Source organism: Macaca fascicularis, chromosome 1, assembly GCF_037993035.2.
Source record: "Macaca fascicularis isolate 582-1 chromosome 1, T2T-MFA8v1.1".
NCBI lineage: Eukaryota > Metazoa > Chordata > Mammalia > Primates > Cercopithecidae > Macaca > Macaca fascicularis.
In genome coordinates, this window is record NC_088375.1 from 8,055,766 (window position 1) to 8,071,039 (window position 15,274).

The window sequence follows — 15,274 nt, forward strand, 5'->3', positions numbered from 1 at the left end:
GTATGTGCACATAGAAAAAAGCCATTCAATCTGCCCATTTAGTCTCCCATTTATATCTCCAAATGCCTGTGCTTAATGGTGGTTGTAATGCAGAGTTGGAAAACTTCTTTTGAAATTTTGATTGATTCATTTCTTTTTCAGAATTACAGAGTACAAAATGTTTTAGCTTTATTTCGTACAAATGTTTTGCCTACAGTCGAGGTGTCTCTGTAAAGCTATTGGCTTAATGAAATCAATAGTAATGATATTGTGGTAAAGTTTCAGCAAATATAGCTACAAGTTAATTTAATTAAACTCCCATAATTGTTTAGAACATTAGAGAACTGGAAAGGTTTCAAGGCAGTGATTTTGTTTTCATCAATATGTGGGAGCCCTGTCTGGCAGCCCTCTTGAAGAATTAGTAACTCTCTTCAAAGAAGATGTACCTGGGTAATATGCTCCTTCTTTCATTCCACCAAGTGTTCAGGCGGGGACTGTTTAACCTGAGTCTTGTTTGAAATACATCACAAGCTTGAAGTGACATCTAAACTATTCCAAAGGAAATGCTAATTATGAATTCCTGGGAAAAGAGCAGGGTGCTGAAGTTCAATAGCGCCTTTCATCTTGAGGGCTTACACATGGCAATGAACTTGAGTGTCACATCTACAAGCAAGAAGACAGCCTCATAAACAGCCACTGATTTACTCTCTTGCATTAAAGGAAGAAATTCCTCTAACAAGTAAGCCGAAGAATCTCTGCATTAGATAGAGCAGAAAGAATAAGAGGGATAAGAGTGTTTTAACCTGCACTACCATGTTGAGCTATTCTGTGTCACTATTTCTGACGCTGATAATATATTTTTTCACAAAAGTTACATACAAAGAAAAACATATCAAACATCTCAAGACTAAATTTCAAATTAACTTCCACTTTTGTTTTGAGGCTCTCAGAGAAAGCAAACATATGCCTTAAACAAAAATACACCAATCCCCTCTCCTTTTTTTAAAGTGAGCCTCCATTATGGACCAGGCACTTTATATATTAACAATGCAAAGATGAGTAAGGTAAGAATTTTTTCCTCCAGAAGTTCACATCTAGGGGAAAACAGATAGTTTTACTAGTTAATGAAATATGGAGGGTTCTGAAATACAAGCATAAAAAAGTTTTGAATGAATTCAGCAGTACATATTCTCAAAATTACTTTGCAAAATATAGTTGTTTAACTTTTACTTTTATCACACATAGTGAATCAGTTTGCATTAAAAAATTAAGTCTTGCAAAGAGCACTCAATTTAATTCAATTTTTAATCTTCTAAATAACTTCAAGAGGCAAATTTGTCAAGAAAAGATGAGAACAAAGACATTTTAAAAGTGAATGCAATCTCATTTCCCCTTCTAAATATGATTTTTTCATAGCTTACATAGCCTTTGCTTATATGCACAAGTATTTCCCCTGACATTTCTTCAAATCGAATCTCCTGTCTTGCAGGGGCCAACATGAACTCAGTTTTCTACAAGAAATCAAAGACAGAACTTATGTATAGGCATATCTGACTACTTATTGCTTGACAATTTATTGCATCTAATAAATATTTGCACTTAACTACAGCATCTTTGCCAGCTGAATTATAAAAGAAAAAGGGTCTGTATCTTCCTAGTACAATGACGAAGGAAGAAAGTTATGTTGAAGATGATGTGATGACGGTGTTGGTGGTGGCATTGTAGTAAACATTTAATTAGCATTGTTTCACTAATTCTCACCCTTGATAAGATGTATACAATTTATGATTATCTCCATTTTACCGATGAGATAACCGAATCTTTGAGTGTTAAGTTAACTCATCTGTTTAGATAGCTTTTGAGTAGTGTAGTCAGGATTCAAACTCAGGTCTAACTGGCCTAAGTGCATGCTTTTAATAACTACAATTTGCACTGAAACTAAAATGTGCTGACAATTGGAAGCAAATACATTTGTATAAGGTCTTGTTTGATTTATTATTTTATTTTATTTATTTTTGAGACAGAGTCTCATTCTGTAGCCCAGGCTGGAGTGCAGTGGCAGGACCACAGCTCACTGCAGCCTTGACCTCCCAGACTCAAGAGATCCTCTCACTTCAGCCTCCTGAGTAGCTGGGATCACAGGTGCTTGCCACCGCACCCAGTTAATTTTTGTTTGTTTGTTTGTTTGTTTGTTTTTTGTAGAGATGGAGTTTGGAGTTTTGCCATGTTGCCCAAGCTGGTCTCAAACTCCTGAGCTCAAGTCATCCTGCGTTGGTTTCCCAAAGTGCTGAGATTCCTGGCGTGAGCCACCAAGCCTGGCCTGGCCTTGTTTAATTTAATAGCTTCATCTATTTGTCTCCAGCAGAGAATTGGCTCTTTGACCTAATGTGGAAACTTACCTCCCTCTGAATGCTGATGATTATTTCCAGACTTCAGTCGTTTTGTAGCTAGGAGAAATCTTACAGATCACCTGCTTCGAACTTCTTAAGAGTAAAGAAAATAGCCTTCAGAAAAATCCTCGGTGACCCAAGGCACCCCAGCTCTCCTGTCCATTTCCATCATCTCGTGTTCTCTTCTCCAATGCCCAGTTTCCTCACCCTCGGAAACAGGCTTATGAAAGTGAAAACACACAACTCAATGGCATTTTAATGAATATTTGCATGTGCATATATGTGTGTGTATACACATATATACACATATATACACATGCATATATATACGTGCATGTATGTATATATACACAAACACACATACATATATGTATAGGATACTTAAGGTACCTGAGTCTTTTGGTCTAAGACTAAATTGCCCAAGTATTTTCATATTTATTGGAGTTGCTTTTTACTATCCCTCATACCTCTTACTGTCTAACTAACTTGCTCTATTTTTTTTTTGCTTGCTTTTAGCATTTTTCTTCTCATCCAATTGCTGTTCCTAATAGTGAGAAAACAGACCATCAAGCATGTTCAAGTCATGCTTAATATAAAAATTAATAGACTCTGAATGAATGCTTGAGGAAATGTCTACAGATGAGATGGATGTGTTTTTTTATGTGGCCTTGGTCACTGTGACAACCAAAATGAGTGATTGAGACATAAATCTCAGTCATTGAGGCTTATTGAGAGCCAGCTTGAGGACAAGTTACGGATGCCTGTGTGGCTGTTTTTCCCAAAGAGGTTCTTAGGAGGTTTAGTATTTATACATTTTCCTTAAAAAAGAGAAGGCAACAGTGAGAGGAACGATTACATACCTGGGAGACTTTCATTAGTGCCCTGTAAGTTTACATTTTACATAAGATAAGGTGAACATTTGAAGAAAAAGGGAATGGAGGGAGCAGACATCCCAGGGAGGAGTGAAGGAATGACTAATCTCATTTTAGCTTTGTTCTGTACTGGGAAGATAAATCATTAATCAACATTACCAAATGTGGAGTCTTTCAAAAGGGTCTGTTTAGCCCTTAGGGAAGCAAGCTGAATGGTAGTTAGTGAGGAAGGGCTACAGCGAGGTGTGTCCCACCCCCCATCCCATCATGGCCATGAACTTAGCTTCCAGGCTTTGCCTGGGGTCCCTTTAGCCAAGAGTGGGTCCCTTCAGTCATTTGAGGGCTAGAATTTTCTTTTTCTTTCTTAATTGATTTTAGTTTTTAGAAAGCAGGGTTTTGTTGTTTTGTATGTGTCTTTGTTTTTTTCATTTTTGTTGTTGTTGTTTTGTTTTCTTTTGTTTGTTTTTGCCTCATTCTAGGCCATGGCAAGGTTCATGGATAAACCATGTCTGAATAAAGATAAAAACAGCTGAGTGCATGTACATGATCACATTTTCAGTCTAGAACACCAATCCTATTTTTACTTAGAGTTAAAATTTTTTTCTCTTGTGCAAATTATGACTCAGAAAAATGGAATATTTTGAAATACAACCACAGAAATCACTTTTACTTTCCAGCTTCCTATTCTCACTCCTTTGGGATCCAATGAACTGAGAGGGGATGAGACTGTACAAAGAAAATACTGCCACTCATAGCTACGTACCTTAATTCAGCGCCAACCAGAGGTGATTGTTGCCATATCTCTAGGTGCTGAGAAGAAAGTGGGAGTCAGAGAGGTTTCCATGTCCCTCTAATCCACCCTGCTTTAAACCATTAAGCAGATAATGCAAGGATTTAGAGGCTGATATGAGGCAGGACAAAGCAGCTTATTCTGCAGAGCATTGTGACAGGTCAATCATGAGCAAATAGTAACAAAATAAAAAGTCACGAGAGTATATCTATTTTCATGTTTCTAAACTTAGAGATCTTTATTACATGAGAAGTGAGGTATTTGGTATTTGGTTATTGTTGGGGTCTTTTACAGGCCTGATAAAAGCATTTTTTTTTCTTTTTTCTTTTTTTTTTTTGAGACGAAGTCTCACTCTGTCTCCCAGGCTGGAGTGCAGTGGTACGATCTTGGCTCACTGAAACCTCTGCCTCTGGGGTTCAGGCAATTCTCCTGCCTCAGCCTCCCAAATAGCTGGGATTACAGGCGCCTGCCACCACGCCCAGCTAATTTTTGTATTTTTAGTAGAGACAGGGTTGCACCATGCTGGCCGGCTGGTCTGAAACTCTTGACCACAGGTGATCTGCCCGCCTTGTTCTCCCAAAGTGCTAGGATTACAGGCATGAGCCACTGCACCCAGCCTCATGTTCTTTTTGTACTTGAATACTGAGCCAACTGAGAACCATAACCGTAAAGACAGGCACATAGGGGTCACAGCATCGCCCTGATTGCTGATAAAGGTATTATGGAAGAATGTTTGTGCACAAGTCACCATTAATCCTGAAACACAATCCTGAATAGACTTGCTCACCCACTAGGGCAGGCATCTCTACATCAGCAGAGTTGGATGTGGGCTTCTAGCCAAGAGAAAAAGAATGGGCCCTGCAGGACAATTTCTCATTCCCAGCTCTTCTATCTGATAAGTCAGCTCAGCTCCCCTGGAGTAAATTAGGGGACAGAGACAGGCAAGTGGATTAGGGTAATGGTGCTCCTTCCACATGGAAACAAACATGAAGATGGAGAATAAGCATCCCCAGATATCATGGGTGTGCATGGACATTTGGTCTAATATTTGTTGTTCTATATATGTACCAGGCTTTGTATATATTGTGTCGTTTGCCCTTAAAATACTTTACCCCACCCTAGGCCCAATGCAATCCCATGAAGAATGCTATGAAGAAATTTTTACAAGTATTATTATCACCATTTTATGGATCAGAAAACTGAGTCTTAGAGAGGTTATTTAACCTACTCAAAGAACATAGATAATAATTAGAAGATCTAAGAGTCAAATACAAACCTGTGTCTCATTAAAACCCATTCTTTCCACATCTCCAGTTATTTGTCATGGTAATACATCTGTTGATAGTGTGATTACAACATAGCAATACATCCATTGATATCAAGCACATTAGATTTCTTAGTTGAAAACCATTCTAAAGCTGTGTTGATGGAAATTTAATAATTCATTAATATAAAGTTTAGACTGTGTTTTTTTAACTGTTTACGTTGAAATAATTTTAGGCTTACAGAAAAGAAGAAACGATAACAGAATTCCCATACACCCTTTACTCAGCTTCCCTTAATGTTAACATCTTATATTAACCATGGCATAATTATCAAAATAAGAAATTAACATTGGTACAACACTATTGGCTAAACTACATACTTTACTCAAATTTCACCTTGGTTGTCACTGTTGACTGAATTTTTTGAGGGTAGGAACTGTATTGTATGCATTTTCATATCCACAGTGCCCAGTTGAATATCCGGTCTAGAGTTAGTGATAAGTGGTTGTGGAATGAGTAAATGGATGAATGGATTTTAAGTCCCATGCTACCACTTGCGTATGTTTGTGTGTCTCTGCATCTCCCAGGTTTAGAAGCATGTGAGGAAAGTCTATGGCTATGATTTGAATGGAGGCATGTTCTTCAAAACTAAATTCCACATTGACTTTGTGAAACACAGTCCTTTAGAATTATGAGCAATTTGTAAAAGTGAAAGAGAGTGTACTAACGAGATTGAAACAAAGATAACGGGGAATCTAGTAAATGGGCAGAAGGCTGTGGTGTTACATTCATTTTATTGTATATATATGTGTGTGTGCGTGCATATGTGTGTGTATACATGCATGTGTATGTGTACTTGTGTGCATATATGTGGGTGTACATGTGCATGTGTGGAGTGTATGTGCACATGCATGAGTATATGTGTGTGAGAGTGTGTATGTGTGTGTATTTGTTTCATAACATACTTCAGTAAGTACCTGGGCAAGAGATGTAATAGTAGTTGGCAATCAGTCCTGGATTTCTAGGCAGGTTTTAGAAATTCACTGTAAAACAAAATCACGGAAATTCTCTTGCTTGAAGAAGCAATTCAAGCAGATGCTTTTAAGGCTCTACTTGCTTTTGCACTGATTTCAGTAGAGATAACATTAATGAAGCATGAATGTGCTATGACAATGGTTTCTAAAAACTTGTGAAATAAACACTCTTTCATCTTAACCTTTATAACCAGGGTACATGAAGTCAGGAGAAAGGCAATATTCAAAGCACAAAATTCCTATTGGTAGCTTAATGGACCCTAAAATGTATGTTTTTCTTGCTGTTTCCTCCATCTGTTTTTAACAGAATTTAAACTATTAATGTGGCAAAAACTAGAAAGGCAAGAATACAGCATTGTTCTTAGCTGGGCAAAACTGGAATACAAAATTTTTACGAGAGCTGATTCTTTTTTCAAAAAAGTTCAACTTCGTAAAGGTTTTAATTATGTTATAATTGTTGTTTAGATGGAAGACGTCATAGCACGTATGCAAGATGAAAAAAATGGAATTCCTATTCGTACGGTCAAAAGCTTTCTTTCCAAGATACCTAGCGTCTTCTCTGGTAAGTCTGCATGGAGCACAGCTCTGTTTTCTCCTGTACCTCTTAGATAACGTTAAAAAACTGATTCCAGCTGTTCACTATTGAAACTCTCTCTCTAATCCATTATTCAATAACTACTTATAAAATGCCCGTGGCACGTTTATCATGTGAAACACTTGAAATGATAGTAAAATGCCAAAAATCATGACCCTGTTCTAGGTTAGTTTGTAAAGACAGAATGAACGAATGTGAAATAAAAAACAATATTAAAATAAATAAAGACATGTAAAAAACAATGTTATGAAGGTTGCATATGGAAATTAGGAGGGTGAAAAAAATCAATGATTTCTTTTTCCTGACTGATGGGGAGTCAGGAAAGGGTTTCTACAGAGCAGTGGTGAGCTGTTTGAAAGATGAGGAAGAGCTGTATTCACTCAAGACCACTGTCACCACCGGCTGTGTTCACCCAACTTGACAGTGACCAAACTGTAGAGACCTTGGGTCAGGTTATGAGGGTCTGTGAAAGCTAGCCAAAAGAATCTAATTCTGAGAAAAGGGAAAATACGGAGACATTTAAGATTTTTGGCAGAGGATATTGTGATGAAAGTGCTCGGGATAAACTGGCATTCAGTGAGGGCAACAGCACTGTGACAAGGGTAAGGCTCTCGCAGGAATAGTTTGGGTGCCCAGGTCCTGATATCAAAGGGCTAAAGGAATAGAGAGGAAAGAGCATGAGGGTTTAGTGAATAACTAGGCATGCAGAATAAAAGACATAGCCCAATGGATTTCGTTTTTGTTGTTGTTGTTGTTGTTGTTGGTTTATTTTAAAATGGGGAGACTGAGAGATAAAAGAATCATTATCCAAAATGGGGAACCTCCACGGGTTTGACTGGCAATGACTAGAGAAACCCAAGACAAAAGGAAGTGTAATAAGCTGAGCATCTGTGCTCTGACTCAGAGCACACAGGAGGCAGTCAAAGTGCCAGTTTTGGGGCCTGGGATGTGCTGGGGCATGGCCTACCACAGCTTAGGGAAGAGGTGAGATCAGACAGCCCGAAGCCTCAGCAGCAAGGAGGGAGACGCCGGCGGCTGATGCTGAGTATGGGTGGGAAGGGTGCTTCATGGGATTCCTGTACAAGGGTTGCAGGCTGCTTCCTCACGACCAGGATCAAGAGAAGATTCATGATCAGGAGGCCGTCAAGCCTGGAAAGAGGGCAGAGATCAGGACAGGAATAACAGGGCAGCAGGCCTCCGCGTTGGGGTTTGAGAGCTGTGTTGCTGTCAGAGAGAAGAGAGGGAGCTTGGAGCTGAGGAGAGCTACTGTGCAATGACATTTTGCTCTAACAAAATGTGTCCTCTTTTCTCCCTGTTACTCCCTCTCACGCCCACTTCGTTCTAGTTTCTTGCTCTTTCTTAATGATGCCTTGTACTTTTTACATCTGTGGCTTCACTCCATTTCTCCTCTCCTCACTGTCCCACTTACAGGCCATTCTGACTGTTAAATTCCACCCATTCTTCAGCAATCAGTTCAGAGAGCTCTTGGGTGAAAGCTGTCCCGAACCTTTTGTCTCTGTGCTCTCAAAGACCTTGATTTTTGCATCTCTTATATGCTCCACTCTGTCTTAGAGTTATTTTGCATATGTCTTATATCCCTAGCTAAACCTTCAGCTCCATTTGGTCAATGATTCAGAGAGTTAACTCCACATCTAAACACACATGTAAAAATGTTATTCATATATTTATTGATGAGCTAATGAAAGGGATGAACTTATCTTCTTTAGAATTCAGGCAGATCAATGCGCTACATTGCCATCCTGCACTGGGATCTGTGGTCAGTTCAACTGTGTGCGACCTGCTTAGGGGCATTCAGCAATTATGAAAATACATAGGCCAAACAAAAAAGCTTTGCTCGGCCGGGCGCGGTGGCTCAAGCCTGTAATCCCAGCACTTTGGGAGGCCGAGGCGGGCGGATCACAAGGTCAGGAGATCGAGACCACAGTGAAACCCCGTCTCTACTAAAAATACAAAAAATTAGCCGGGCGCGGTGGCGGGCGCCTGTAGTCCCAGCTACTCAGGAGGCTGAGGCAGGAGAATGGCGGGAACCCGGGAGGCGGAGCTTGCAGTGAGCCGAGATCGCGCCACTGCACTCCAGCCTGGGCAACAGCGTGAGACTCCGTCTCAAAAAAAAAAAAAAAAAAAAAAAAAAAAAAAAAAAAAAAAAAAAAAGCTTTGCTCATCTGATTAAGCTTGGCTGCAATTTTGGGATATCTACTCTATTGGAGTCTCAAATTTTTGATCAAGTTCTTCAGATAGCAAATATCTCAACAGCAAGCTGTTGGAAGATTTCTTGGTTGACAACATTAAGATTTTAATTGAAAAATAAGATTGGACATATAGATTGAGAATTAACCTGGGAATCTCTGATAATTGTTTTAATGTTCACTGCTGTAAAATAACAGTGGTAGCTATTAAATAAAGAGAATATCAATGACATTTTTCACGTTAATGTAATTAGGTCTAAGTAATCATTTTATGTTCCCTGGAAACTCTGCAGGCACGCTGTGTCTCATAGGTTCAATTCACTGCTTTGTCGTGGATTTAGTTGGTATATCTAGTATTATGTCTAGCACTTATCAGCTTCTTTAGATTCATATTCCCAAATTATAATGTACTCAAGCTCCATCCACTTTACTAGAACTTTTCAGTCTTTTCTAGTAATATCCCTCCCCAGATATTTCTTATAATCCCTGGGGGTTGTTAATTCCTCTGTTCTTTTGTGGCCCTAGTTGCAACCGACTGGCTGGCTTTCCCAGCTCTTTCAGCTTCTCCCTTCTCTCCCTGAGCATGTTTCATGGTCTGCTGCAGAGCTTCTAATGAAACAAGGAATCCACTGATTTTATTGCCCTTAGTAGAACCAGAAACCAGTCGTGATGAAGGCCTGCCATATGTGGAAGGAGGGTAGTACAGTCGTTGCAGACTGGAGTCAATCCTTGCTATGGACTGTTCCACAGGGAAGGAAGGATCTCAAATGTTGTAAATCTAACTTTCTCAAGTTACCCATTTGTGCTCCTTAAAGCCTCATTACTTCCATGGACCGTTAGTATCAGAATCACTTGGAAACTTACAGGGAGAGAAGAGTGAAAGAATGCAAAATTACAGCCAGATAGTTCCAGTGTTCTATGCCACTGTAGAATGACTATAGTTAACAATAATATATTGTGTAGCTTCAAATAGCTGGGAGGACATTGAACCGTCCTGACAGAAAGAAATGATAAATATTTAAGATAATGGATATGTTAATTACTCAAAAAGGATAAATGTTTATCATTTCTCAAACACTTTTCATTATTTATCACCATACATGATTTGTTTCTTGTTTTGTGTTTTGAGACAGTCTTGCTCTGTCACCCAGGCTGGAGTGCAGTGGTGCAGACATGGCAGCCTCACCCCCCTGAGCTCAAGCGATCCTCCTGCCTCAACACCCCAAGTTAGCTGGGACCACAGACACATGCCACCATGCCTGGCTGATGTGTAATTTTTTTTTTTTTTTAGTAGACAAGATCTCACCATGTTGCCCAGGCTAGTCTCAAACTCCTAGTCTCCAACGATCTTCCTGCCTTGGCCTCCCAAAGTGCTGGGATTATAGGCATGAGCCCAGCTATCATACATTATTTGTATCAAAACATCACTATGTATCCCATGAATGTGTACAATTATTATTTGTTAATTTTATAAGAAAATGTAGTATCTGGACCTACCCCCACATGTACTAAATGAGAACCTCAATTTGAGCACTGAAGTTTAAGATGTACTGCCTTAAAATGCACCCAGAGAAGCTGGGCAACTCCGGGGAGCATCCTTGTTTTCCTGAAGGCTCTGGGATCAGTGGCCACCTTGCTTGTGCCGATCTTTCTCTTTGAAGGGCTCTAATCATCTCGGCAGTCTGGCCTCAATCAAGGCCACCCCAGTCTATCTAATGGCTTTAAAAAAAATTTTACTTGGGAAGGAAAAAGCGGTTAGGAAGAATAACCTAGTTCTTTCTCCTTCCTTTACTCCCAAACTGAGAGTCTCTGTTGCCCCTAAGATTGATAGGTGTCAACAGCTTTGTGGCGGAATGAACACTACTCAATTCCACCAGACAACTCCCATGCTTCAAAGGAAAACATCAGTCGTGGTGGCCAAGTAATGCCCATATCCACCTCAAGTGAAAACAGCTGTGTTGACCAAGTGGTGCTATAATCCAATTCCACCTGTAACATCTGCAATCCAGACCCAGAATCATGTCAAAGAATGCTATGACAAATATAATCTATCTAATAATAGGGTTTGTGTTTTGTTTTTCCTGCTAAATGCATTTTGTCCAGTGAACCATCTAAGACTTTTCTCTTTGTATTTGTTTGTTTGTTTGTTTTTTGTTTGTTTGTTTGGTCTTAAAGTTGTTGATTTCAACCTCCTGGTTTCCATAGTCCCAAGACCATGGGACAATATCTTTGGATAATTCCTCTATGCCAGTTCCTTGAACTCTGAGATGAGAAATGTCCTTGAGTGGATCCAATCACAGCGTTGCCTTTGTCTCCAGAAGTGCCTTCTCAGCTGCAGAGATAGCTCAGGCAGCTGCACAGGTCGTATGTGACCTGGTGTCTCAGGGCCAGGGAGTAAAATCAGTGGTGTACGTACACTGTAGAACTTGGCTAACAGCTCTCTTCCCTGGGATTCCGTTGAGATTCCCAGAACTTTGGTGAAGTGTGTGTGTGACTCTGTGTGTGTGTGTGTGTGTGTGTGGTGTGTGTGTGAGTGTGTGTGTGTGTATGTGTGTCTGGCACTGAGGCAATGTAAACCTAGAGGCTGGGTAATGACCCTGTGCAGAGAGCAGCAAAGGAAGCCTGTCTGCAGTTGAGAACAGTGAAACATGTAAGGAAGGAGAAGCAGAGAAGATGAGGCAGAGAGCGCTGGGTTACCGGTAGCTTTGCAGCTCTTGCCCCAATCCACAGGCACAGTCCTGCAATCTCCACAGACTTCCTTCTGGTTTCTTCATCTCCTTCAATCCTCCACAGTAAAACATCGACCTTTTGTTTCACTATGTTTTCAACTTCGACTTCCCTTTTCTAGTTTAAACTTTTCCCATCTCTGTATTTTTTCTAATTATACCTAGGAGTCATCCCCCATAGCACATGTATTGGACACAAAGTACTTATGGTTGCAAAAAAAAAAAAAAAAAGGAGTGTACATAAAAAATGTTATAAAAGGAGAATATTTGGGGTTGATCAATGCCGCTCTGGAGTATGGCTGCAACAAATGCACTGGGGAAGGTCTTAGGAATGCAGATTTCAAACGCAAACCACAGCTATTCTAATTCATTAGTGCTGAGATGGAACCATGGAATCTATACTTTTTGTTTTTATTTTACTTTATTTTATTTCTTTTTTCCCCTTGATTAAATATTAAGCTCAGATTATAGAAATATGTATTTTTAAGCTGATTTTAAAAATGTAGGATTGGTGTCTGCTGGTCTTAGATGCATGCTAACTACGTTTTTCTTTATATTTTAAATTCAATTCGATGAACATTGATCAAATACTCACTATGTTCTGGTAACTATACTGGGTTTTGTGGGCTAGTATTTTACCGTTGCTGGGGAAATAGATTACATATACATTAGCAATAAATGTTTAACTTGTATGAGGAACCAAGGTAAGTTCCTTTAGCAGAGGTTTAAAAAGTCAGTTGTAGGATCACAACTGTTGAAAGGCTATCACTTTGTAATCTCATCTTCAACAAAGAACTTGAATTGTCTGTCCTTAACTACCACAAAAAATACTTTTAAGAAGTTTGAGTGTAATGGTATCAAAACCTTTAGAGCAGGCAGATAGATATTATTTGTCTCTTATTTTGTGATTTCTGCGAAATTGTACTAAAAGACATTTCCTTCATGTTCTCTAAGTTTCTAATGAAAAAACAATAAAATAAATGTATTTTTATAATAAACTACGAAAAAATTATGTCTTTGAAGATTCGTTTTTAAAAACAATAATATATAACCTGTATTTTCCTTTTCCTTTTTTCTGTAGTTGCCAAGAAGTTCACTGCTAAATTTAATGTTCCATTCTTTCTTTTTCTCATGTGATTCATCACTGGCATATCTACCTTTCTTTGTCTTCTCATTGTTTTTTTTTTTTTTTTCTATCTTTTATCGTTGTTCTTTTAAGTTTGTTGGGGGCTATATTGTAAATTGCTTCAAGTTATATTTTGAAGGCAGGTAAGGAATAAATCCTGAAGAGACATCTGAGAAGTGTCTACTTTGTGTTAAGCAGTGGTTTTGCCTGGAATCCGCCCCATTCAAGTGGGGATACATCTTGGCTTTGAACAAGTGCTCTACCACAATAGAAAATAAAAGATGAAGTTCAAATATTATTCCATGAGAGTTTCATGAAAGTGCTCAGTCACTGTTAACACCATTATGTCTTCAAATTGAAAAAAATAACTATATAGCTAAAAATATATTTGCAGATTTTGCTGAAGATTTTCTGTAAATGAAATCCATAAGTCTTATTCTCGCATGATAGCTCTTTCCCTGGAATTCATATCCTGTAACTTATAATGTTTATTCATTCATTCTCTCATCTGAAAATCTTTGTTAAAGCAAACTATTGTACTCATACCAGCTAAAAATCCTTTGTACTTAAAACTCTAAATTTTAGAAGAATAGAGATCCAAATCCAGATGAAGCATAAAAGTTTATGAATAAAAGAGGAAATGATCAATTTTACATTTGTAAGATAGTTGCTCCATTTGTGATACTGTTTTAAACTATACCGTTTACCTTGGCTACAGGCATATTTGAATGAATTAAACTGATAACATAGGTTTTCAGTTGCTTCACAAGATATTGAAATAGTGCATGGTTTCTTGTGTGCTCTATTCTAGAAAATATATTACATTGTAATAATATCAGATACTATTTGGATATAGATGTTTTGATTCATAATCATGTGTGCTTTATAAATTTTAGATGCATTACATAATAAACAGGCTTTAAATCCTGATGACCGGAATAATTGCTTTTTTAATATTTTAAACAATATTTTAATGTTTCCAAATAGTTTCAATGAGCCCTTGAGAATTTTTTAAATAATAAAGTTGGTTTTTTGGTTTGTTTGTTTGAGGCAGAGTCTCATTCTGTCATTCAACGTGGAGCACAGTGGCACAGTCATGGCTCGCTCCAGCCTCAAATTCCTGGTCTCAAGCAATCTTCCTACCTCAGCCTCCCAAGTAGCTGGGACTACAGGTGCCTGCCACCATGCCCGGCTAGTTTTTTTGTATTTAGTAGAGATGGAGTTTCACCGTGTTAGCCAGGATGGTCTCGATTTCCCGACCTTGTGATCTGCCTGTCTCAGCCTCCCAAAGTGCTGGGATTACAGGCCTGAGCCACCGCGCCCGGCCAGCTTTATTATTTTGATGACATCTATTTTTTTTTCTTTACTTTGGAGGAAAATATTAGTAATTTGGAAACCTACTATGTGGTTAGTGGCTTTAAATGCATTAGTTTTGGTCCTTTCAACACTTCAAGATAATCATTGTTTTTCTCCATTTCCTAGAGAAGGTAATAGAGGGTCAGAGAGTTCAAGCCTTTGGGCCGCATTTTGAACAGTTTACTAATATGTAAACCACAGTGGGTTTGAGGCAAAATCCCATTCTGTTTCTCACCACCCCATGGGTAACCCCCTGTTGGTTGTCCTTCACATAATGTCCTGTGTTGTTTCTTTATGACAAGCACACACATGTCAGAAATGGTAGGATTCTGGGTACCTAGGACTCTTACATTCATCTCCCAACATACTCCTATTCCAGATGTAGCCCTATGGAGTACTCATCAAAACCACCTGAGCTTTTGTCTTCGTTTTACCTTTAAGGAGCAGTGTGACCCTGAGTAACCCAGTATAGTTTTTTCATCTGTAAAATTTGGAGATTATATCTGATGATCTCCAAGTTTGCTGTCTGCATAAATTCTATAAATCAGAGAACCCAGTGAAGGAGAAAGAGTGGAAGAATAATTAATAGGATAAGATAATAATAAGCTAGACTATTTACAAGGCAATTGAAATAGCAATACATCAATGGAAATCTCACTCTACTTTTTTTTCTCAAGGCAATGCCATCCGTCTCATGGCTTAAATTAAATATTTCTAAATGTATGTTACTAATTCAGACCGTTTCTCTGAACTCCAGTAAATTCAACTTTGTATACAGTGTTTTCGCTTGGATATCTCAAAGAAGTCTCAAACTGGACATGTCCAAGATGAGAGTCATTGTCTTACCCTCAGCCCCTTCCCTGTTTTCTGCCTTAGTAAAAATTGCACATGCCAGAAATGCTGGGGTCACCTTGACTGTTCTTATCCCCGTCTT

The 15,274-nt window shown here is 38.7% G+C and overlaps 1 protein-coding gene across 11 annotated transcripts in view; it reads left to right on the forward strand.

The window, feature by feature from the left end:
* RGS7 (regulator of G protein signaling 7) overlaps positions 1-15,274 on the forward strand; it is a 564,000-nt gene that overhangs the window by 242,551 nt on the left and 306,175 nt on the right. For 8 of the 11 annotated variants that reach the window (XR_012433585.1, XM_065542364.1, XM_074037698.1 and 5 more), the window contains exon 3: positions 6,796-6,892. The exons of the other annotated variants lie outside the window; for them this stretch is intronic. Coding sequence is in view for 4 of the 8 variants with exons in the window: in XM_005539673.4 (XP_005539730.1) it covers positions 6,796-6,892 (97 nt within the window). In the remaining 4 variants the exon portion in view is untranslated. The remainder of the gene's footprint in view (positions 1-6,795; positions 6,893-15,274) is intronic. 11 annotated transcript variants of the gene reach the window in all.